The 25,971-nt window shown below is 46.0% G+C and overlaps 1 protein-coding gene across 3 annotated transcripts in view; it reads left to right on the forward strand.

The window, feature by feature from the left end:
* The window catches only part of CRAMP1 (cramped chromatin regulator homolog 1), a 109,037-nt gene that overhangs the window by 35,161 nt on the left and 47,905 nt on the right, over positions 1-25,971 (forward strand). For all 3 annotated transcript variants that reach the window (XM_043524735.1, XM_027834814.3, XM_037910191.2), the window contains 4 exons: positions 8,796-8,881; positions 10,112-10,235; positions 11,796-11,877; positions 22,903-24,165. In XM_043524735.1, the coding sequence (XP_043380670.1) occupies positions 8,796-8,881; positions 10,112-10,235; positions 11,796-11,877; positions 22,903-24,165 (1,555 nt within the window). The remainder of the gene's footprint in view (positions 1-8,795; positions 8,882-10,111; positions 10,236-11,795; positions 11,878-22,902; positions 24,166-25,971) is intronic.

The following is a 25,971-nucleotide window of genomic DNA, read 5'->3' on the forward strand; positions in this document are numbered from 1 at the left end:
TTTTCTCAGTATGAGTCAGGAGCCCTCGCCTCTTGCACTCTCCTCCTGCTTCCTCCCAGTATTCCACTTCCCCACTTACCTCAGGGCTTTTGTCTCCTTCCCCCGGTGAGCCTAGTTTAAAGCCCTCCTCACTAGATTAGCCAGCCTGCTTGCAAAGATGCTCTTCCCTCTCTTTGTCAGGTGGAGCCCGTCTCTGCCTAGCACTCCTTCTTGGAACACCATTCCATGGTCAAAGAATCCAAAGCCTTCTCTCCGACACCACCTGCATAGCCATTCGTTGACTTCCACGATTCGACAGTCTCTACCCAGGCCTTTTCCTTCTATGGGGAGGATGGACGAAAACACCACTTGCGCCTCAAACTCCTTTATCCTTCTTCCCAGAGCCACGTAGATACTCACCAACACTCAGATACTTACCAACACAGCCTCCCTAATGCAGCCCTTAGCGTACCTCCTCTCAGACAGATCCCAGGCAAACTCCCTCTGTTAGCCTTTCTGCTGTTCGCCGCTCAGCTGGTTCGCAGCTGACTGGCTTTTTATAACAGTCAGGCCCACTCAAGGCTCACCTGGAACAAAGCACTCCCAATTCACACTTTTCAAACAAACAACCAGCACTCCTCCTCCTTGGAACTCCATCCCATGGTCAAAGAATCCAAAGCCTTCTCTCCAACACCACTGCGTATCAATTCGTTGACTTCCACAATTGGACGGTCTCTACCCAGGCCTTTTCCTTCCACGGGGAGGATGGATGAGAACACCACTTGCGCCTCAAACTCCTTTATCCTTCTTCCCAGAGCCACGTAGTCCGCAGTGATCTGCTCAAGGTCATTCTTGGCAGTATCATTGGTGCCCACGTGGAGAAGCAGAAAGGTGTAGCGATCTGAGGGCTTGATGAGTCTCGGCAGTCTCTCCGTCACATCGTGAATCCTAGCTCCTGGCAAGCAGCAGACTTCTCGGTTTTCCCGGTCGGGGCGGCAGATAGATGACTCAGCCTCCCTGAGGAGAGAGTCCCTGATCACCACCACCCACCTCCTTCTCTTGGGAGCAGTGGTCGTGGAACCCCCATCCCTAGGACAGTGCATCTCATGCCTTCCAATTGACGGAGTCTCCTTCTGTTCCCTTCCCTCAGATGTATCATCTAGTCCACTCTCCGCATTAGTACCTGTGGAGAGAACATGAAAATGGTTGCTTACCTGTATCCGCATTGTTGGTACATGGCTCCCCTTTCTTCTGGAGGTCACATGCTGCCAAATTTCTTCACCGTCATCCTGTCCCTGCTGCGCAGCCTGCTCTGAATCTTCAGAATGTTGTGCCCGTAGAAGCATATCCTGACGTCTGTCCAGGAAATCTTCAGTTTCTCTTATGCAACGCAGGGTCAATACTTGTTTCTCCAGACCTTGAACCTTCTCTTCCAATATGGAGACCAGCTTGCACTTTGTACAGTCACTTCTGTCCTGTGGAAGAAAGACAAACATGGCACATCCAGTGCAGGTCACAACAGCTGAACACCCCCCATCCATATTACCTTCCTTCTATGAGCTTCCTCAGGAGTTGTAGTAACTACTCACATCACATCAGCCAACTCCCTGATCACCCTCGGATGCATTGCATCCGGCCCCATGGACTTGTTCATGTTCAGCTTTTCTAAATAGTCCTTAACCTGTTCTTTCACCACTGAGGGCTGCTCACCTCCTCCCCATACTGTGCTGTCCAGTGCAGCAGTCTGGGAGCTGACCTTGTCTGTGAAGACCGAGGCAAAAAAAGCATTGAGTACTTCAGCTTTTTCCACATCATCTGCCACTAGGTTGCCTCCCCTATTCAGTAAGGGTCCCCATTTTCCCTGACCGCAACCTTGTTGCTAACATACCTGTAGAAACCCTTCTTGTTACCCCTCAAATCCCTTGCCAGCTGGAACTCCAATTGTGCTTTAGCCTTCCTGATTACACCCCGCATGCTCGAGCAATATTTTTTATCCTCCCTAGTCATCTGTCCAAGTTTCCACTTCTTGTAAGCTTCTTTATTTGTGTTTAAGCTCACTGAAGATTTCACTGTTAAGCCAAGCTGGTTGCCTGCCATATTTGCTGTTCTTTCTGCACATCGGGATGGTTTGTTCCTGCACCCTCAATAAGGCTTCTTTAGAATACAGCCAACTCTCCTGGACTCCTTTCCCTCTCATATTAACCTCCCAGGGGATCCTGCCCATCAGTTCCCTGCGGGAATCAAAATCTGGTTTTTCACTCTCCTTCCTTCCTTTTGTCAGGATCCTGAGCTCGACCATCTCATGGTCACTGCTGCCCAGGTTGCCACCCACTTCTACTTCCCTGTTTGTGAGCAGCAGGTTAAGAGGAGCACGGCCCATAGTTGGTTCCTTCAGCACTTTCACCAGGAAGTTGTGCCCAACACTCCAAAAACTTCCTGGATTGCCTGTGCACTGCTGTATTTCTCTCCCAGCAGATGTCAGGGTGATTTTGAAGTCCCCAATGAGAACCAGGGCCTGTGATCTGGAAACTTCTGTTAGTTGTCTGAAGAAAGCCTCATTTACCTCATCCTGGTGGTCTATAGGAGATATCCACCACAACATCACCTTTGTTGCTCTCGCCTCTAAACTTACCCCAAAGACACTCAACAGGCTTTTCTCCAGTTTTATACTGGAGCTCTGAGCAATCATACTGCTCCCTTACATACAGTGCAACTCCTCCACCTTTTCTCCCCGGCCTGTCCTTCCTGAACAGTTTATACCCGTGCATGACAGTGCTCCAGTCATGTGATTTACCCCACCAAGTCTCTATTATTCCAATCACATGATATCGTATTAGAGTTGTTAAAAGTGACACTGGCGGATTTAGGCCCAAATTTTATGTTTTGTTTAGTAAAACAAAGGTTTTACAAAGCCTAGGCTCAAGATAAATGTTCCTTTGGATTTTTTTAAATTCACTGAAGGCATATGTGGGGGATTTAAACCTACTCTGTCTGTGTTTGTAAATCCAGTGTGAATTGTGTGTTAGTTCATAAGGACTAGAAGGGGAAACCAAGTAATCTGTTAGAGGAAGGATGAACCAGTGGGCGGGACCACTAGCCTAGCAGGTGGGAGGTTTATGTTCAAGTACCTGCTCTGTCACAGACATCCTAGGTGAACCTGAGTAAGTCACTTAATCTCTGTGTGCCTCAAGTGCCTGCAACAGGGCTGTGTGCTAATGTTAAATGTATTAGAGATTGTGTGGTGCTTGGATACTGTGGTAATAGGGGCTGTAAGTGGGTAGATGGATGTGTCTAAACTGAGAGAAATTCAAAACAAAAACGGCATCAATGGTAATGTGTACAGCATCTCTGACAAATCAGAGAATTCAAATACATTGAATAATAATAATAATGTTAAAAGCACAAGTAAGAAATTTTTTAATTTTGTGTCCATTTGATGAATGCTTGCATTCTCAGTTAAACTCAGAGGGTTGCTTTGTTTGGTGTAAGAAAGATCTTGCAAGGTGCTGTGCTTGAGTTCCCTTTGATTTTGCTGGGAGTTGAGTGCTTGGACATGCTGTAGGATTAGAATTGTCATTTGACATTCATGTTTGATAACTCTCAATTAATCTCTCAATACCTAAATCAAATTGGAATCTATACTGCAGAAAGGCCGCAAACATCACAAGCTCTATTTCAGCAGATAGTTCACATCCACAGCATTTCCTAATACTAAAGATTCTTAATCATATTTTGTGTAATATCAGTTTTTAAATATTCAGCACTTTGTTAGGTTTGGAAACATCCGTGGTTAAAAGAAACCAAGAGCTAAGAAGGAAGAGCATATTTTTAAGATAACTACTTTAGTTGCAGGCTGTTTCTGTTTTGATACTCATTAATCTGTCATGTTCTTTTAAATTAATTAAGCTACTCCTCCCGCTATCCCTGCTGTGCCATATGTTTGCATTAGGAAGTTGCCTCCTTCAGCCGTATTTAATTTTACACTAGTTTAAAGTTGCAATAACTGATTATTGGACTCCTTCCTAGATCATTTAAAAACATCATGCCTTACTGAAAAGGGAGAAAGAGAAATCATTCCACCACCTCAGGACATGTAATCTTGGAGGAGACCTCTTTTCTTTCATTTTAAAGGAGGGTAAAGAGTAGAAATTTTGAGTGCTAATGTCATGAATTAGTATCCACGGGCAGACATGGTGAATTTCCATGTGAATATATTGATGTAGCGTTCTTCATCTCCCTCTCATTCTTTTTAGATTAGCTACCTGGGGTAAATAAATAGTTTTAGTGTATAATAATTTGGTGGAGCACAACTTGATTGCTTGCTTCCAAACTGTGGTAGCCCATGAAATACATAGGGTAGCGTGATGTGGTCATCCAGCAGTAGTGCAGTCCGTAGTTTTGCCTTTATCTTATTTCCTCGATCCTTGGTTTATTTTCTTTTCCTTTATTTGCCCTTTCTCTGCTGTCTCTGCACTTCTTACGTCTGATGTGTTCCAGAGAGAATCATGCCTAGGATCACATGGTATACTGGTCAGCTATCCTTATTTTTGTAGCCAGATACATGTATATAGTGCCAGAGTGATGTTTCAGTAGCGGTTGCTGCTGGTGAGTTACTGCTGCCCAAAGTGTGTCTGAGCAGGTGGCAGACAGCTGAGCAGGAAGCATGGCAGGTAGCCTATTATACATGGCAGGTGCAATGTGCATAAATGTTTTGTGGAATTCATAACGCAACAAAAAATACAAACAATAACCCTAACCCTAACCTTTTTTTCTTTTGCTTGGATCAGTTACATTATTATAAGAGATGCAATAAATTGGCAAAAAGTGGTAAAATATTTCTTCATTTTTCATTTCCTGTCTCCCTATACATTTAAAATCTGTTGTGGGGTTCAGAAAATCTGATTTTTATTGACAAACAAAAAGTGTGACCTTATCTTAGAATTTCTTAGTGTTTGAGTTTTTTGGTAACACTATAGTGATCTGTTAGAGTGGCTGTTGCATTTTTACAACCCTAGCTCCAGTTAGTACCTTGAAATTATTAAGCTATTTCTGTAGAGTCGATAACGTACCCTTATCTGGACATGGGTCAGGCACTTAAACTGAGCTGATGGCTTGTGTGACACAGTTGTACAGCACCAGTGAATTTATATGGGATACTACATTGAAGACACTTGTCTGAGAAATTTTGGTTTAATTAAGATCTAGTTACAGGAGCTGATCCTCAGCTGTTCTAAATTGTCATGCAAGTTGATGGTGCTATGATAATTTGCACCTCCTATGGGGCTTCTCCGCATTTTTTCAGATTTGTACCTAAAAGGCCTGATCCATAACTAAGGCTAAGATTTTTGTCTCAGATATTTTTAGTAAAAGTCACGGACAGGTCATGGGTGATAAACAAAAATTCATGGAAGCCTGTGACCTGTCCCTGACTTTTACTAAAAAAATAACTGAGACAAAATGGGGAGGGAGGAGGGTTCAGCACCTACTGCTGCTGGGACTCCAGGGGGCCGCCCATGGTGGCTGAGAGTGCTGGGGTCCCCCTGCCACTTGTGGCTACTCAGAGCTGTGGGGAGTTCCAGGGTCCATCCATGGTGGCTGGCCAGCTGTGGGGGCCCCCTGCCGCACCAGGGCTGAAGCGGAAAATGTCAGGGAGGTCTCTGGAAGTCACATTAAATTCAATGGGAGACTTTCCACAGTCTTTAGTGGGCTTTGGATCAAGTCATAAATTAGGTTGCGATGACACCAATGGTTTCCCCTCTTACTACAGTGGAAAACTGAGTTTCCACTGAGCAAAAAAAAAAATGGTTACAGGGGTGTTGATTGTGTGAATCCATTGTGGTCCCACTTGTCCACATAATGATTTGACATGTCCACATAGCAGCAATGCGTCAGCTAGAACCATTTTGGTGCATCCAGGCATAAGACATCTTACAACTATGATGTGTGTTCTTGCACCTTATCCTATCCAGCATGGACTTCATAAAATGCTTCTCCCATAATGCCCAGAACGGTTGGTGGGAATGGGGCTTTTTGATGATTACCAAACATGAGGCACTACATTGTAGGAGGGAGCTGCAGCAGTGTACTGTATGTCTAATGCTTGTACCTTCACATCCTCATAGAGGAGGCTGTACTGGTTCAACAGAACCTGATCCAGACCTTGCTTTGCAACCAATGCTTATAAAACATCTGGGACAGCGGTTGTGTAGATGGAGAGTTCCAAGCAGTGGTTTGTTGTGATACCTTTTTTCCTAACACAGTCAGAACTTCGGGGTATTCCTGTTGCTGGAAGCATTGTGAATCTCTGGTAAATACTGCTTTAGAACGTTACAAAGTATCAGAATTCAAGGACATTTGTAAGAGTTACAGTAAAAGTAGACAACCTTCCATTTAAGGTTAGGGTCATTGTTTGTATTTTTTGTTGCGTTACGAATTCTGACAGCATTGCCCACAAAACATTTATGCACGTTGCATCTGCCATGTATAATGGGCTAGCTGCCATGCTTCCTGCTCAGCTGTCTGCTTCCTGCTCAGATACACTTTGGGCAGCAGTAACTCACCAGCAGTAACCACTACTGAAACATCACTCTGGCACTCTGTACACTGTATTGGGCTACAAAAATTTAAGTTCATTTAAGTTTTTTGTAGTTACTATTTTGGGGGAAGGAGAAACAACAATAAATATTGAACAAAGATGCTAATATATATCCAGAGCTTTTTGTCTACTGCAGACTCACTAGATCTTTCCAACTCCTTTCCCATTCCAGACAGCATGGCCTAGAGCAGAATCCTCAGTGCTGTTATCCCCAGTGTCACTCTTGAGATGGTGGCACTGTGACTAGCACAGACACCTGCAAACCACTTAGGTCCCCAAACTCCAATGGAAATGGAAAATTGGGCCTCTGATGAAAAGTGGGTGCTTGACGTCATACATCTGATGAGTCAGACACAAGGAGGAGGTTCTGTGCTTGCCCAAAGCAAAACTCAAATGTTCGCCAACTAAACTCAGGCAAAACAGTCTGATAGAGGCATTCTCATCTGGGTTTGTTGCCTTCTCACACTGTCCGCCCACTAGGAAGATAGATTTCAATCCTTGTGAATGAAGTTCATTCATGCCAGTTCATTCATGCCAGATTTACATGAAACTAGCATGTGATTTAGCAACCCTGATTAAACACAAACAAGTGTTTTGTGTTTAATCAGGGTTGCTAAATCACATGCTAGTTTCATGTAAGTCTACTTGCTTGCAGGAGGCTGAGTTTTTTTCAAAAGGACTGTGACTTCATGATCAGTAGTAATTGTAGCTAGGATAAGGGGATCAAAACTCAAGTTTTGGGGCATAAGATCTCTGTTGCGGTGGTCAGGAAGGAATCCCACCCTTCAACTGCTGCATTGCGTAGACAGCCAGGTGTGTATTGTGTCCTCCTCTGAGGCATCAGGTATTGGTCACTGCCAGAGACCTGGTGTTAGACTTGATGGACCTCAGGGACTAATCGTTGGCTCCAAACAATCCCAGTTTTGGTTAGATCTTTAAAAAAGGCAGCAATGCTATGCTTATAGCAGTTACAATATATTGCATCAGTGTGAAGAAATCAGTCCTTGCGTACACTTGGAAAGGCCCCATGGCTGACAAGTCTGTAGCAGACTAAGGATAGGAAGCGCTGTTTCACAGCTTAGCAAGTAGCTTTTGTTTCAAGCAACAAAGGTTTTTTTTATTTCACTTGTGAGCTTTCTAAAATCTTTTTTTTTTTAAAGGGATCAGTCATCACCTCTTGTGTATCACAAAAGTTCATCAAATGATGCTAGTACAAAACGGCTTCTGACAGCTCAGTGCAAATAAAAATCTACTCTGACAGCTCTGAGAGTTTCTGAATCTGAGAGTTTATGAATCCCCCCCCTGTGTTAGCAGCTTCCCCACTTAGCAGCCTAGGTTAGGAACCCTTTACCTGTCCATCTTTCTTCTCCCCATCATACAAAGAAGGCGGCCTCCAGGACTCCTTTGCTTCCTCTCATACTCTGCAGGATCTCCTCAGCCCAGCCAGCCTCTGCACAATCTGGATTCCCCTTCTGGTTACCACCATCAGCAGCTCAGGGCTGTCAGCCCCTGCATCATGGGCCTGTAACCAGAGAGCAGGACAGCCTTAGAGGGGTGGGGGTAGGGAAAGAGGTTTACAAGTAACGCTTTTCCCAAAAGGAAAACAAAAATTATCTTAGTTCTCAGGAGACTTATGATTATTGATGTGGTTTTGGAGCCACATACTGTCTAACCATACTGTAAATGTTTACTATGCAGAGACCCCAGCACAAGCAGCTGGCCTTCATTTCTGCTATGGAGGAGCTTGGTGATGGCCTTTAGATTTGAGAGCATGCAAAGAATCCTCTCAAAGACTCTTCGGAATCTTCAGGCAGGCCCTGTGCGCAGTGGTGCAATTGTGGGGGGGGAAGTAAGACAAAACTTGTTTGGTCACACCAAAATGAAAAGGCTGGCTCTGAGGATCATCTCCTCTTGCCAAGGTGACAAAGAATTCAAGCCTGTTTTTCATATAGGGTCCCTCATTTAATGGGCAGCCTCTTGTATAGTGCTTCCTGTGAGTCTAGCAGTGCAGAGATACAAGAGTCACTTCTGTTTCATTTTCAGGCACCTAAGAGATGGCAAAGGCCTCAACATGCCCCTGTAAATCTGGATTCCTGCCCAGCAAACCCTTGCATTCCTGCCCAGTCATGTAGGATTCTTTGTATCCAACTTTTTCACTGAACTATATATATGTTGCTTTGTTCATAGTGCCTATAAATATTTCTCTTTCAAATATACTTAGGGCCACGACTGTTCGCTACAAAGGGAGAAACCTTCGGATTAAAGCTCCAATGTGCAGGGCGCTGAAGAAACTTTGTGACCCAGATGGTACGTAAGAGAAGCTGAAATGGGAAAGAGTTGTAACAGATGATCAGGAGAGCGTGAGTGGCAGTGGGGCTTTTTTGGTGTGTGCCTCTCTGGCAAGGGAATTCATGCTATCTCAGGTTCTTTTGGGGCACTGGATGTTCCTGTTCTCTCGTTGCCCCATTCATTTGCATCACCAGTGATACAGCTTTGAGAAAAATCTACTTCTATAGATCTTGAGATCTGACACTGGCTGCTAAAGTACCATGCAAATAGAGAAATTGGAAAGGAAGTTGCTACATTGGAGATAATCCTCTTTGCTTTGCATCTCAGGCTTAGAGCCCTGCAACCCAGCTTGAACCTGACAGGACCAGACTACATGTCAGTTATTGGTCGGGTCAGAAAGCAACCTGACCCACTCAGGATCAGGTTGACTCTCCCCCTCCTACCCATGGGTGGCTTGCGTGCAGCGGCTTGCGTGTCCCACTCTTGCCAGCTGCCATCACCTCGCTGTACTAGGTGTGCTGCAGAGTGTGTGCGCCAAGGAGTTGCAGTGCCTCTTACTCCGCAGTGTGTGTGCACAGCCCAGCAGGGTCAGTGGCTGATAGGAGTAGGGCATGCAGTCACTGCATGCAGCATCCAACCTGCCGACCCCACAGGCAGGTGTCAGCAGCGCTGACTCAGGTTGTGGGGAAGGGTCAGTTAATTACTCTATTATGGTTGGATCGGGTGGTCTTGGGTCCAGTTCAAAACTGGTTCAGGCTTAAAAATTAGGCACAAGCAGACCTTTACTCAGGCTGTTCTGTACTTGTGGATGGCTAGCTTCATCCTAGTGCCAGCAAATGAACAGCAGTATGTTGCTTATCATGGAACGTTTCAGATCTTCTTTACTCTTTCCACCTCAGTACGAAGCACGCTTTCATCAGCGAGCAATATTAAATGCAATTTAAAGTTCTGAACAATTACACTTGTCAGTTCCCAGCCATCTGTGTTTTGACATAGCACTGCTTAATCACCTGTCCACTCTAGTGCAGTTGCAGTGTCCAAAGATAACATTGGTGCATCAGAAGTGGAGGTAATCTGAGGAAGTGGGCTCCACTGGTGAATTTGAGCTGCCCAAATGCTCTTATGACGCTTTCCCCACCTACAGTTTTTAATTCATCTGACTGAACATTTAGCTACATTTCTGACTGAGTTGGATGTGTCAGGAACACATGTCCGCTTTGACCCATTGTTTTGCTCTCCTTCCTTTAGGCATTAGTGATGAGGAGGATCAGAAGCCAGTGCGTCTTCCTCTGAGGGTCCCTGTGGAGTTACAGCCACGAAATAATCATGCATGGGCTCGGGTGCAGAGCCTGGCCCAGAACCCACGGCTCAGGTAACCAAGGGCAAGATGGATGTTATATGTTGAGAATGAAGGGAGAAAATGCACGGGTGTGGTACAGGACACCTTTCCAACATCATTCCCTCTCAGTTGAGGATTTGTCCTTTCCTGGTGCCTGTGGCATTCTATCTGCTAACAGGGCTGCAAAGAGTTAAATCAAAATACTTTCTAATCACCAGTCCCGGACCAGCATGTTTAAATTTGCTGATCCTGAAAGCATTTGTGCTTGTCTCCCAAAATGCTTGACTCTAGTGCAGTGGTTCTCAAACTTTTCAGGAGTCTGATTTGTCTTGTGTATCCCCAAGTCACACCTCACTTAAAAACTACTTGCTTATAAAATCAGACATAAAAATAGAAGTGTCACAGCACACTATTACTGAAAAATGGCTTACTTTCTCATTTTGTCTGTATGAAATTTTAGTTTGTACAACAGGCTACATAAAAAGCTAGTGCTTTTTATGTAGCCTGTTGTAAAATTAGACAAATATCGAGATCAGTTGATGTACCCCCTGGATGACCTCTGCATACCCCCAGGGGTATACATACCCCTGGTTGAGAACCACCTCTCTAATGGGTTATGTGATACCAGACTTTAAAATGTCATTCTGATTACCATTCTGCTTTAAATCCCCTTATTTTGGTTCACGTATGACTTTACCAGTTTCTGTCCTGAACTGCTGAAGTTAGATAGCATAGATACACAAAGCATTAATAAGCGTTGAGGGGATCTAGGTGGATCACTGGCTTGTGGCACTAGCTCTAGTTAAGATGTATTGGATTTAGTGCATTGAGAGGGAGGGCAAAATAGCAGTTGAAATAACAGGTTTCTGTGATTCTGGACATGGCAATTACTACATACTGATGAAAAGCAGATTTCTAGATTTCTGGGGATAAACAACGTTCTTTTGGGAGTTCATGATATCACTCTAATGCTGTCCAGCACTTTCTTAGCACTAGTCCAGGACTGAGTGTAACAAGTCCTGGACCTTGGTCAGTGTAACTTTCATTTCTTCAATGAAAAATTCAGAACCAATAACAAAATGCTGTAAGGTGGCCAGGGGGAGGGTTAGTATTTTAGGGTAGGATTTATCCTCCTACCCTGTGATAGAGGCCAGACATTTTGAGGACAAGGGGAAAAAACAAAAATTTTATCCTCCTTACCACGCTTGGTGTTGTAGTTTTGTGTTCTACTTGCTAAGAGTTATAGCTAACATTCCCCTCCTCTTCTCTTTCCTCCAGGAGAAATTGAGAGCCCAAGTCACCTCTGCAATATATATCTGAGAGAATTTTGAGGTTACTCACAAATTATTATGAGTTACCTACACGTTAGCGTTGTGCATTATAATTGCCTCCTGTTTCTCATGGGGGTTACAGTAAGACAGGGGTAGGTGCAAGGATAACTCTGCATAGTGTGTACATTGCTGCAGTCTCTGCTCCTAGTTTACATTGTGCCAGTCCAGTCTCTCTCCTTGATTCTGTTTTGGGAGCAGGTTGTGCTTTCAGTTTCTGCTGACTGAGTTCTCAGTTCTCTCACATTGTTTACCTCCTGTGCAGAATGATAGTGGAGTTACATCGGAAGGTCTCCAGCCTCATTGAGTTCCTGAAACAGAAGTGGGCTCTCCATGAAGTGCGCATTGTATCCTTTTCCTGTTTATAGCAAAACCGTTAGTCTGCTTTGTGTACCGTGTTCAGGGCAATTCCCTCGCTATGCTAACCTCACTGTTTTCTCACACACACAAATCTCCATTAAAGGAACACTAGCCCCCTGTTTACTAAAGGTAAGGTGCTAATATATCAGAGCTGGTGAAGTGAAGATATCTCTAGTAGGGAATCTAGAAGTATTCTCTCTTTCCTTCAGCTCTTCTATCCTGAATTCCCAGGAAAAATATATTTGATTTTAAATGAAGCTCACCTCCCCCCACCCTTCCCCCCCAGTGGGCTCAGTCCAATTGCTCATGGATGGATGTTCACATTACAAAATCCATCATGATGATGATTGGCCCTTGGGTTGGCAGCCTCAGCAAAGAGGCAAAGGAGGACTGATCTAGCAACTTGCACTTAAAGATATTCCTTAATCATAGTCTTGTGAGACTGTTAGTTGGACAGTAGGATGGAAGGTTTTTGTACTGCTGCCGCCCTGGACAAATCTGTATATTCTTTTTCAAGTAGTGTCCCTATGAGTGCTCCACTGTAGGTGTATCTGAGCCCCTAATGAGAGATTTTAGGTAGCAGTGTCTTTTCAGCCTGCACATGCGTTCTTCCTCCCTTGTGATCTGCCTCACGTCTATCTATCACTGCGCAAATTACCCCCAGTTCCTTCTCGACCGCCTTTGGTCTCGAACAGAGCGAGCAGTTGTCTCTTCTTTCTGTGTCATTAACATTAGTAGTAGTAGTAGTTTTAGTCCTCTTGTTTCCCTTAATAGCTAGAGGTGGGCAAACTACTGCCCGTGGGCCACATCTGGCCCATGGGACCATCCTGCCCGGCCTCTGAGCTCCTGGCTGGGATGGCTCATCCCCAGCCCCTCCCCTGCTCTTCCCCCTCCCATGCAGCGATGCCCCTGTGCGGGCAGTGCTCTGGGTGGCGGGGCTGCGCGCTCCTGCAGGGCGGAGCATCTGGCTCCAGCCGGGTGGCATAGCTCCAGACATGCTGCTCTGAGCGGCATGGTAAGGGGGCCAGGGCTGGGGGGGTTGGATATGGGGCAGGGGGTCCCGGGGGGCAGTCAAGGGACAGGGAGCAGTTGGATAGGGCAGAGGTTTGGGGGGGGGGGCGGGGGGGAACGGGGAACCGGGGTGATTGGATAGGGGGTGGGGTCCCGGGGGGCCTGTCAGGGGGTGGGGGTGTGGATAGGGGTCGGGGCAGTCAGGGGACAGGGAGCGGGGGGGTTAGATAGGGGTGGGATCCTGTGGGGTGGTCAGGGGACAAGGAGCGGGTGAGGGGGTTGGATGGGTCGGGGGGCAGGAAGTGGGAGGGGTTGGATAGGGGGCAGGGGCCAGGCTGTTTGGGGGGTACAGCCCTCCCTCCCCAGCCCTCCCTACAGTTTGCCCACCCCGATGTGGCCCTCAGGCCAAAAAGTTTGCCCACCCCTGGTTTACCCCATTGAGATTAAAAAAAGAAAAGAACATTTATTTCATGTTTCCTGCCTTTTCTGGGGGAATTCCCCCCTGCCTAGGGCATTTAGTAGTTTAGACTTTTTAAACTTCTTTTTTAAGGGGTGGCGGAGGGGGGAGAAGAAGCGGGACCAGCTTTCTTCTGCATTCCTCACTTTTGCAGGGTGATAGACCTACCCCCCCATGGGCATGCCCGGCTCTCCCAGTTTCAAGAGACTTCTCTACTGCAAGGAAGCAATCCTGGTAACATATAGGCACTCTTACTGTTTAAAGTGTCTGGAAGAATCGCATATCCCATAAAAGTGCACCTCTGTGAGCAGCTCAAGGTGAGGTTTTGAAAAAAACAGGAGCTGAAGTTAAAACTCCTGATGGAGAGTGAATTTCAGCTGCCAGATGACTTGGGTGCCAGACCTTCTCCAGTACACAGATTGTCCCTGGAATCTTCAACTTCCAAGGGGGTAGAATCGTGGAAAAAATCAGCAGATTTCCCCCCATGAAAGCATGAGAAAAAGGCCTCCAAGCCCACAAACAGAGTCTTTGGCCAGCCAGAGGGGTTCACCAGCATGCTCAGCCACCTCAGTACCAGGGCTCTGAAGCACAGTACCCAGAAGCATCAGGGTGCCTCTGCTATGAGATTAGCCACACCGCCTAGAGGTGCTGGGGCTCAAGCTCCGAGGCAGCGAACCACCCCCTAAGAAGAATAAAGTCCACACCACTTCTAAGGCAGTAGCACTGAGTAAAGCGCCAGTACTGAGTGCAGCAAAACTCCCATCCCTAGAGTGTTCCGCACATAAGCAACAGTCAGTACTGACAACTTATCGCTGACACTCCTACGCAGTGCCTAGTGAGTCAACGGTACCACAAGAGCTCTGGTACCCTAGAGACCTGGAGGTCATAGAAGAACCGCAATCCCCATTACTCTGTACCAGGACCCAGGTACCAAGCAGATCCTAATGCCCGGAATCACCCATGGCACCTCACCATTTACTAGCAACACCCTGGTCAGCACCACCATTACACGGTGACGAGTCTGACAGTGACGAAGAGGATGTTATTTCCCTGGTCTCTCACCATAGCATGCCGTCACAGTACTAGGGTCCTCCTCACCCTCATGCCAACCTGCAATTTTGGTACAGGCCTACTTGGGCATCCCCAATGGCCGTATTGGAATTCTTGGTGGGTGTTCAATGTCTCCCAGTGAAAGTCGGCCAGACGGTTTTGGATAGCTTTGCTATCCAGAGCCCCTGAACTGGAGGAGGAGGAAACTTTTGAAGGACAGGAGGAAAGGGTCAAAAGGGAGGCTACCCCTCCAGCAAACTTCTCATCTTCACCAGATGAGGCTCTAATGCCTCCCCTCCATCACTAGCTGATGAGTTTTAAGAATCAAGATCTTACTAAGTGGGTGGCAGATGAGCTGCAAATTCCCCTACATCACAAGCTGGTAGATATTCTGCACACTTCCTCCTCCAGAATTACCCTCCCAATTAATGAGGCATTTTAGGATGCTGCTAAAGTCCTCAGGCAGACACCAGCCTCCATCGCTCCAACCTGCAAGAGAGCCAACAAAAAATATTATGTCCAAAAAATATTATGTCCCAAAGAGGCAGAATTTGTTTCAAATCCTCAACCCAATTCAATCGTAGATGCAGTTAATGTATGATGCAGGCAACATCACCCCAAGTCAACCCCATATGATCAAGATTGGAAAGGGCTAGCTCTCTTTGGAAGGAAGGTGTATTTATCAGTGACATCGCAGTTCCAGGTCATATATTACCAAGCTGTCATGGCCAAATATGATTTTGTTAATTATGGAAAACAGCGTATTCACTGAACATTTACTGGAGGTGCAAAAAGAGCAGTTTCAGGCCATTGTCAGAGCAGGCCAGTTAGTGGCCAGAACTGCACTGACGGCATTGGACGTGGCAGATACAGCAGCCTGCTCGGTCTCCAGAGAAGTGATAATGAGGCAGGCTGCTCAAAGAGGTACAGACTATAGTTGAGGATTTCCTGTACAAAGGGCCCAACTTCTTCGCTGATAAGACTGACACTTCTCTTCACATCCTGAAGGAGTCCTGTGCCACGTTATGCTTCCTGGGAATCTATACTGTGGGATAAAAGAGGAGATACTGCTCTCAACCACACCACAGGTCACGACCTTCTCAGTACCCAATGTCACAGTACAAGAGGCCCAGGGTACAAACATGGAAACAGTCAGCACCCCAATCTTCAACCTCTTAGACCCTCTTTTAAGCACTTTTGATGGGTTAGTTGAGGGCCCAAACAATTATGCCTTGCAACATCAGCTGTTATCTATGCACCCATCACGTTCCTTTGGAAATCACCTGTCCCATTTTCACAGCAGGTGAGAGAGCATCACTTCCAACAGATGAGCCTTGGAGTATTTTGAAGGGTTATGCCATTCCATTCACGTCTCTCCCTTATTCCCACCCTCCTTCCCCATCCCTCTTCAGGGACCCTTCTTACGAGAACCTACTTTGCCAGGAGATAGAACATCTCTTTCACCTAACGGCCATAGAACCAGTCCCAGTGGAAGTCAGAGGAAAGGGGTTTTACTCTCATCATTTCCTGATTCCCCAAGGTGAAGAGAGGTTGGAGGCCCATTCTAGATCTAATGACATTAAACATGAAGGTACAGAAGTTCAAGATGGTCATGCTAGCAGCCATTATTCCAGCTCTGAAACAAGGAGACTGGTTTTCAGCCCTCAAAGATGCCTACTTCCACATTTCCATATGTCCATCACACAGGAGATTCCTACAGTTTACCTTTGGGCAAGACCATTATCAGTACAGTGACTCGTCCACACCCAGGGTATTCTCCAAGGTTCTCTGTCTTAACGGCGCACCTGTGAACATTGGGCATTGTGATCTGCCCATAGCTAGTCAACTACCTCCTCAGGGCCCCCTCATTCGAGAATGCTATACGCACCACTCAGATGACCTTATGCACATTTGCACAACTGGACTTACAGCTCGAAACCAGAAATCAACCCTCACTCCAGTACAGCGATTGGAGTTTATTGGAGCTGAACTCAATGTAGCGCAAGCAAGAGGATATCTCCCACTGCACAGATTTACCATCCTTGTGAACCTCATAGAGAGAGTCTAGGCCAGCCCACAAACATTGGCCAGGACCTGCCTACAGTTACTCAGTCATAAGGCAGCGTTCATCTTCGTCATTCCACACGCCTGGTTGTTCATGAGGTGTCTAAAGATGTGGCTCAGGTCTATCTGTTCACTGAACAAGGACAGACTAAGCAAACTGCTGTCAATGCCCTCTACTGTAAGACGTTCCCTGGACTGGTGGAAAGACTCATCCAACATTTGAGTAGGTGTTCAATTCATACAACTGCCACTGATCCTTGGGGGGAGAGATAGCTCAGTGGTTTGAGCATTGGCCTGCTAAACCCAGGCTTGTGAGCTCAATCCTTGAGGGGGCCATTTAGGGATCTGGGGCAAAAATTGGGGATTTGTCCTGCTTTGAGCAGGGGGTTGGACTAGATGATCTCCTGAGGTCCCTTCCAACCCTGATATTCTATGATTCTGTGCTGACCCTAATAATAGATGCCTCCATGATAGGCTGGGGAGCTCATCTGCACAACCACAAGGTTCAGGGCGAGTGGTCTACAGAAGCAGCCCTCCATATCAATCTTTTGGAGTTAAGAGCTGTCAGGAATGCTTGTGCACACTTTCTCCCATTTATCAAGAAACACCCACACAAAAGTCATGAAGGACAATATAGCCTGTATGTTTTACATCAATCTCCGTGGGGGCACCAGATCTCCCTCCCTCTGCACAGGAGCACTCAGACTTTGGAATAGGTGCATCCAACACAATGTGCCTATCTCAGCCATCTACCTACCTGGAATACAGAATGTGACAGCCAACAGAAGTTTTGACAACCTATCACTACCACGAATAGGAACTGAACTCAGAAGTGCTTCACAACATATTTGCCCTTTGGGGATCCCCGGCTATAAATCTCTTTGCTATGTACTGGAACAAGAAGTGTCCTTGCTATTGCTCCAGAGTAAGCCTTGGGAATCAGTCCCTGGGAAACGCACTCATTCTCCCATGGGACAGAGACCTTTTATATGCCTTTTCCCCGTTTCTTCTACTGTCCAAGGTCCTGCTGAAGGTATGATGAGATAAAGTGGGAGTTATTCTGATTGCCCCTTCCAGACCATAAGAACATAAGAATGGCCCTACTGGGTCAGACCAATGGTCCAGCTAACCCAGTATCCTGTCTTCCGACAGTGGCCAGTGCCAGGTGCCCCAGAGGGAATGAACAGAACAGGCAGTCAAGTGATCCATCCCCGGTCACTCATTCCCAGCTTATGGCAAACAGAGGCTAGGGACACCATTCTTGCCCATTCTGCCTAATAGCCATCGATGGACCTATCCTCCATGAATTTATCTAGTTCTTTTTTGAACCCTGTTATGGTCTTGGCCTTCACAACATCCTCTGGCAAGGAGTTCCAAAGGTTGACTGTGCGTTATGTGAAGAAATACTTCCTTTTGTTTGTTTTTAAACCTGCTGCCTATTAATTCTATTTGGTGACCCTTAGTTCTTGTGTTATGAGAAGTAGCAAACAACGCTTCCTTATCTACTTTCTCTACACCAGTCATGATTTTATCCACCTCAATCATATCTCCCCTTAGCGGTCTCTTTTCCAAGCTGAAAAGTCCCAGTCGTATTAATCTCTCCTCATATGGAAGCTGTTCCATACCCCTAATCATTTTTGTTGCCCTTTTCTGAACCTTTTTCAATTCCAATATATCTCTTTTTTGAGAGGGGGCAACCGCATCTGACACAGTATTCAGGATGTGGGTGTACCATGGATTTATATAGAGGCAAGATATTTTCTGTCCTATTATCTATCCCTTTCTTAATTATTCCTAGCATTGTTCCCTTTTTTGACTGCCATTGCACATTGAGTGGATGTTTTCAGAGTACTATCCACAATGACTCCAAGATCTTTCTTGAGTGGTAACAGCTAATTTAGACCCCATCATTTTATATGTGTAGTTGGGATTATACTTTCCAATGTGCATTACTTTACATTTATCAACATTAAACTTCATCTGCCATTTTGTTGCCCAGTCACCCAGTTTTGAGAGATCCTTTTGTAGCTCTTCGCAGTCTGCCCAGGTTTTAACTATCTTTAGTAATTTTGTATCAGCTGCAAATTTTGCCACCTCACTGTTTACCCCTTTTTCCAGATCATTTATGAATGTTGAAAAGGACTAGTCCTAGAACAGACCACTGGGGGACACCAATATTTACTTCTCTCCAGTCTGAAAACTGACCATTTATACTTACCCTTTGTTTCCTATCCTTCAACCAGTTACCAATCCATGAGAGCACCTTCCCTCTTGTCCCGTGGCAGCTTACTTTGCGTAAAGAGCCTTTGTGAGGGACCTTGTCAAAGGCTTTCTGCAAATCTAAGTACACTATATCCACTGGATCCCCTTGGTCCACATGCTTGTTGACCCCCTCAAAGAATTCTATTAGATTGGTGAGTCATGATTTCCCTTTACTAAAACCATGTTGACTCCTCAACAAATTATGTTCATCTATATGTCTGACAATATTGTTCTTCATTATAGTTTCAACCAGTTTGCCCGGTACTGAAGTCACGCTTACACACCTGTAATTGCCAGGATCCACCTCTGGAGCCCTTTTTAAAAATTGGCGTCTCATTAGCTATCCTCCAGTCATCTGGTACAGAAGCTGATTTAAATGATAGGTTACAGACTACAGTTAGTAGTTCGGCAAATTCACATTTGAGTTCCTTCAGAACTCTTGGGTGAATACCATCTGGTCCTGGTGACTTATTGCTGTTTAATTTATCAATTTGTTCCAAAACCTCCTCTAATGATATCTCAATCTGGGACAATTCCTCAGATCTGTCACCTAAAAAGAATAGCTCAGGTTTGGGAATCTCTCTCACATCCTCAGCTGTGAAGATCGATGTAAAGAATTCATTTAGTTTCTCCGCAATGGCCTTATCCCCCTTTAGTGCTCCTTTAGCACCTCGGTCGTCCAGTAGCACTACTGGTTGTTTAGCTGGCTTCCTGCTTCTGATGTACTTAAAAGAAGTAGACCAAGGCAGGTGTGGTTCCCTTACCTGGCACAGATTGCACTATGTTCTCTGGTTCCTCTTCAGCCCATTCCTCATCTTCTTTCTCAAAATGACAGATCTTTCCCTGCAACTTGCAGATTCTCGCCTCAAGGTTTGGCTCCTTGGTTCCAGGATCTAGAGGTAGAATGCTCTGACAAAGTGAAAAACGTGCTATTACACAGAAAGTAGACCACTCTGCATACTTACCTGCAGAAATTTAATCTATGCCAAATTTCGTGTCGTTCTAAGCACATAGACTAAACATCTTCCTTCCTCTCTTTCTCCCCCTCCCCACCCCCCTCATTTCAGACTACATTTTAGTCCTCAAAAAGTCAAAGCTCTTTCTCTGTTCCCTTAAGGGTACGTAGATTCCTTAAGGGTTTTGGAAATCTCTTCCTGCATGTGAGGCCACCTGCTCCAACTTGGGATCTTACTTTAATTCTCAGAGCCTTGAGTAGGCTCCCCTTTGAGCCCATGGTGACTTGCTCTCTCCTACACCTGTTCATGAAGACAGCGTTTTAAATTGCCCTCAGCCAGATGAATAGGAGAAATATGATGCCCCACCCACCATTCATTCTTTAAAGTCAAAGTAACACTGAGGTTACATCCCAAGTTTCTCCCTAAAGTAGCCTCCCCCTTTCATATGAATCAATAAATCCATCTTCCTGTTTTATCCCTTAAACCACATTGTGACAACAGGGATGCTGTGATAGAATCCCTGGGGTACAACCTGAAACTGTGGAACCTCTGTGCCCCCTTAAATCTCCAGCCTGGTCTGTCTCTAAATGCTATGCCCGTGACAAGCAGCAAACCCCTCCAGGCGCTGTAATCACTCGGCACAATAGCATGTGGAGACACACACCCAGCAAAATTAACACAATTTACACTATATTCACAATGGAAAAAGATAGAAACTCAGGGATTGCTTTAATTAAAGCGCAGAATTTCAGATGATGACAAAATGGAGTCCCAATAAAATCCTGAGCGCTACTGTTTCTTTTCAGCCCTATGATTTGCTGCTGTACATTTCCCTTTTAAGTAGATCTGCACTTAAAACAGACACAGCAGCAGCTACCGGCAAGCTCCCTCTGTCCCATTCCTGAGCCCTGTCGCATTCTCTTCCCCCCAGCCCGGCTCTGCAGAGAGTGGGTACAGAGGTCGGGGGAGGGGCACACCCTGACATCAGCACCCCCCTTCCCACCCTGCTCTGCATAGCAAGTAGGAGGCTTCGGGGAGCAGCTCCAAGGCAGAGGGCAGGAGCAGCACAGCAGTGGGCGGAGGGACACTTGCAGTGCATAGCACTTGATAGCTTGCTGGGTGGCTGACCGGCCGCACAGCTTAGAGGGAACCTAGCCCGTAGGGACACTACTTGAAGAAGAGGAGGAAGTTACTCACCTTGTGCAGCAACAATGGTTCTTTGAGATGTCTGTCTCTATAGGTGCTCCATAACCTGTTGTCCTCCCCTCTACTTTGGAGTTTTCAATATGGCACTCTGTGGTAGAGAAGGAACTGGGGGCAGTTTGCCTGAGCAGCCCAAGATAGTCATGAGGCGGACTACGTGGAAAGGAGAGTGTCTGTGCAGACCAAACTGACACTGCTACCTAAAATCTCTGATTAGGGGCGCAAGTATGCCTACAGTGGAGCCACCCGTAGGGAGTCACCTGTCAAAGAACTATTGCATAAGGTGAGTAGCTTTCTCTTGTACAAGCCTTGTAACAAGGTTCCCGGTCACTGCTAGTGCACCTCCTTATGTCTAGGTCTGGGGAAGTAACTCTCAGGGCATTGGATGACCCATTCTGCTCACTCAGCAATAGTCTCTTTTCTGGTAAGTTGGCTCTCCAGGTAGGTCCCCATTTAGACCACCCTTTCCGAGGTGACAAAGTCCAAGAGGACCAAAGTCCAAATGCCTTCTCTGGACAGTGTTCAACTCCAGCCTGGGGCTCAGTGCCACTATACCAGTGGTGTGAGGGAAATCCAGGCCCACCCACTACAGCCTAGGGACCTTATAACCAGCAGTCCAGGTCTGCTCAGTACCAATCCCTGCCGCTGTTTCCCTGGGGAGTTTCCTACGCAGCCTCTCTTTGCCTTTTTCTGGATTTACCATGGGTTCCTACTGTACTCCCTGTGGCTACTTCACCCCCTCCTAGCTTCTTGGGAGACTCCTTGCTCTGGGATCTCAGGGCTTACTCTCTCTCCCTGGACTTCTTCCTTTGTCTCTGTTGACTTCCCAGGTTATGACTGCACCCCTCTTTCTCTGCTTCTCCTTTCTGCTTTCAGCCTCCTAGCTTTATGTTGCAATCCCAGCCCTTCCCAGCTGAGCTTCACTCTTAACTAAGCCTGGCTCTCCCTCTCACAGGTGACACCAGTTAACCTCTGAGGCTCTCATTAACCCCCATCACAAAGCCCTAGAGTTTGTTACAAAGATGTATTTTTTTTTAATATCCCTACCTCTAAACTTTAATCTTTGTAATTTAATAGAAACTCTTATAAGATGCCAACTATTCTCTTCTTCCTAGCTCTTTCACACTTCTGTTAGTTTATTTTTTCTTCAACGTGTAAGTCTTTAACTTGTAAGTCTTGCAGCAGCTGCAAAGTAGCACCTTACATGTGGAGACAGATACCAAGGTGAAAATATATAACAAGGAGCTACTGTACTGACTTGGCAGTCCATTTTTATACCAAAATCAATGAAAACTTCTCATTTTAATTTAAACAAAGTTGCCATGGAATTTCTAGTCTGCTGCACAAGTGTTGGTAAATTGGGGAGGGTTCAGAGAAGAGCCACAAGAATGATTGAAGGATTGGAAAAACATGCCTTTATAGTGATAGACTTAAGGAGGCCAATATATTTAGCTTATCAAAGAGAAGGTTAAGGGGTGATTTGATCACAGTCTGTAATTACCTATGTGAGGAACAGAAATTTGATAATAGAGGGCTCTTCCGTCTAGCAGACAAGGGTATAACAAGATCCAGTGGGTTCTCCATCACTGCCAATTTTTAAATCAAGGTTGGATGTTTTTCTACAAAACGTGCTGTAATTCAAATAGGAATTAATTCAGGTATTCCTATAGTCTGTTATCAAGGTCAGACTAAATTATCAGAATTGTCCCTTCTGACCTTAAACTATAAATCTATAAGTGAAGCTGAGACCAATGACCTTGTCCAAGAATGTAGGATCAGTTTGCTGTTCATGGAAAAATTGTGGTCTTGGGTATATTACCTTCTCAACATGTAAAGGCTTAATTCCTGATTACAGAACATACACATCTATCCTGAGTGGAGAGCTGCTTATTAATCTTTTAAACTACAAATTGGGCTGCCAGATGTTCTTTTTAGGGGTATCTGTGGCTGATGCTGCAGCTAATCTGCATAATGTAAAATGGTTGTAATCTTTGACAAAGTATATTTAGCGTAAAACACTAGAGGAACGGCAGCTTCAGGACTCCAGAGATTCAGAAGCAAGAGGCAGCCTCTCAGAGGAGAAAGTGATGCTTCATCTCTTCCCAGGAGAGAACTGTACACTCATCCCCCTCCCTGAGGTGGCCAGAGTAGTCCACTCCAAGGCTTTCTGCACAGTTCATTGGCAGGAAACTGGCAAATGCAAACAGAACACAAAGGACTCTCACTTATTGCCTCCTGCCCAAATCCTGGGCATTCAGAGTGGTCAGGGGACAGCCAGAGGGCAGCTAAAGTACCCTCGGGGATCAGAGGGTAAGAGTGGCGGAAGGACAGAGAGCACTATGGAGCAAGGCAGAACCTCTCAGCCCATAGCGGAAGTCTCTGCAAGCCCTGAAGATGTCTCCCCAGAGAGTGGCCTGACAGAAGGACCCACTGGTTTCAGCATCACAAACTCTCTCGAAAAACCACCTTCTGGACTTCAGGACCCAGGAGGGAGTCTGGAGAAGCCAATCTTCATGGCTTTCTGTACTGAGGGTGAGGAGGCCCTGGCCAGTGACCAAGCAACCAAGCTACCATCATGCAACACAGCTTGTGTTTGCAGCAAGATCCCTGACCTGGAAGAACTCTCTCTGCTCGATCCATTCCCTCGGTATATGAAGTCCTGTCAGGATCTGATTGTCCCAGAGAAATGTTTTTGCACAGACAAACTGCAAGGGAAAGACCCTGCTCCCTCAGCTGGGAGTGCCTCTCCTGTGGCTCTTCCAGCTGAGAATACAGAGGCAGCTGACCCCTGTTCTGCACAGATAGCAAGAGTTGTGATAGCATCGCCTGGCAGTGGCCTATCCAGACCTGAAACACAAGCTACCCACAGCCAGGGACCACAGCCTGATACTTTTAGTAAGGTTTTACAAGATGCAGTAGTGGAGGAGACTCAAGAGAAGCTGAGCTCTTCATTTCTGCATCCACCTCAGGGACAACCTTCTGCAAAGCCTCTGAAGGATGACCCAAGCCGACTTGCTCAACAGGTCAGAGAGGAGGGATGGAGTCTACGAAACTCTGAGAGCCTTACGTTGGCTGAAGTTTACCTCATGATGGGCAAGCCAAACAAGTTGCAGCTGGAATATGACTGGCTAGCTGTGTTAGGGCCAGAAACCCAGGATTCCAGGGAGGAAACATCCGAACCCAGTGCTGTCCCCACATCTTCCACCTTTCACAAGCAAAGACTCCTCAACTGCCTCTTAAAACTCATCTCCACTGAAGTCAACCCCAAACCAGTAAGTAACTAGCATTGATACCCTATGCGTGACGTTTGATTTTGGAGACAATTGCTTGTTCCTGTTGTTTCCATGGTAAGCCCTACGGAGACCTTAGAGATTTCTATCTGAAAACCATCCCAGGCAGCTTGCAGCAGAGTTAGACTCCTTCCACTGTATGCTGCAGCTACTGTTTTTTAATCCCATTTTAACTTTTAACAGTATATTCCATGTGTCTTCAGCTTCAGTAGCTGTTATGATTAAGGCTATGATTTTGTCATGGACATTTTTAGTAAAAATCACAGACAAGTCACGGTCAATTAACAAAAATTTACGGAAGCCATGACCTCTCCCTGACGTTTACTAAAAACGTCCATGACAAAACACGGAGGGAGGAGGGTCCAGCACCCTGCCCTGCTGTGGCTGGGAGCTGTGGCCCCTGCCCAGTGGCTGGGAGCTGGGAGGGGCCCCCCGCCTGTGGCAGCTAGGGAGCTGCGGGGGATACCCCCGCTGCCCGCGGAGGCTGGGCAGCTGCCGGGGGATTTCCCGCCCTTCCCACCCCCCGCCCATGGTGGCTGGGGTACCCCAAAAATTCCTGGTCACCGGGGAGCAGCCGGGTGATTTCCCCAACCACCCGCCAATGCTGGCAGGGGTACCTTGAAGCTCCAGGCCATCACAGGAGGTGGGGGTACCCTGTAGCTCCCAGCAGCTGTGGGCTGAAGTCATCGAGATCTGTGGAAGTCACAGATTCCGTAAGTTCCACGACCTGCGTGACCAAATCATAGCGTTAGTTATGATGAATATTTAACATGGCTGCTGTAGCAGCCAAGTCATGAGATTAGCAGCATGCTAGGCTATTTAGAGTTAATCCATTAGGAGGAACTATAAACCCTTGATTACTGTTGTTAATTTGACTTTTTAAAGTATTGGCATGAAAATTAATTGATTTCTCTTGGGTGGCTGAGCCAGCCAGGTCCTCCATTCTCCTGCAGTGGTAAAAAATGATAAATGCTTCTGATTCCAAGGTGATATATAGAACAAGTGGTCTAGGAGTGAGCTCTGAAAGTGATTCCTTAGAAGTGGCAATGTGCATTTGTATCTTAGTGACTCCAGAATAAATGTGATGTTTACACGTAAAAAATATTTTTCTGAACTGCCAGCCCAGTGGACCTAATGTGGGACTTGAGTCAGTCTGTGTTCCTTCCTTCCTTGCACATCATCCACCAATGTTAAAGATTTTACAGGGTAAATTCTGCCCTCTGATGCCCATTCAGCCTGTTGTTTTTGATGGTGTAGCTGATTGGAGCTTAATAAATGATTCTGTTGATGCATAGGAAGAAATTAGAATATAACAGGTATGACTGAATAAACTTGAGTTAAAGGTGATGTTTACATAGTTAGTTATTTCAAATTAAATTGCTCATTCATCATTTGTGCTGGGAAATGTGTAGTTTTTTGATCTTTGCTTGCTGGTGGAGACTTGGTTCTTTTCCTCTTTTTTTCAGACTCTCTTCTGATTCTAACTTCTAAACCTGAGGAGAGTCCCAAGTCTCTCCACCAAGGAGCAGACACGATCCTATCGGCCAAAACTCACTAGACAGTAGTGTTTTTGCTGATTGCATTCCTGAGCAGCTCCTCCCCGAAAACTGATTCCTGGTGGAATTGTGGCTTTAGATTTATACTATCACCTTTCATTCTGGTTTGCCTTGTGGTCAGGCATCTTACAGATCTGTGCTGATCTCTTCTCCTAGCGGTTGGTGATGGAAAGCTTCACACTGGGAGACATGTGACATCCAGCGAAACCACATTAATTATAAATGTGAGCAG

The sequence above is a fragment of the Chelonia mydas genome, chromosome 10 (genome assembly GCF_015237465.2).
Source record: "Chelonia mydas isolate rCheMyd1 chromosome 10, rCheMyd1.pri.v2, whole genome shotgun sequence".
In the NCBI taxonomy this organism is placed as follows: domain Eukaryota; kingdom Metazoa; phylum Chordata; order Testudines; family Cheloniidae; genus Chelonia; species Chelonia mydas.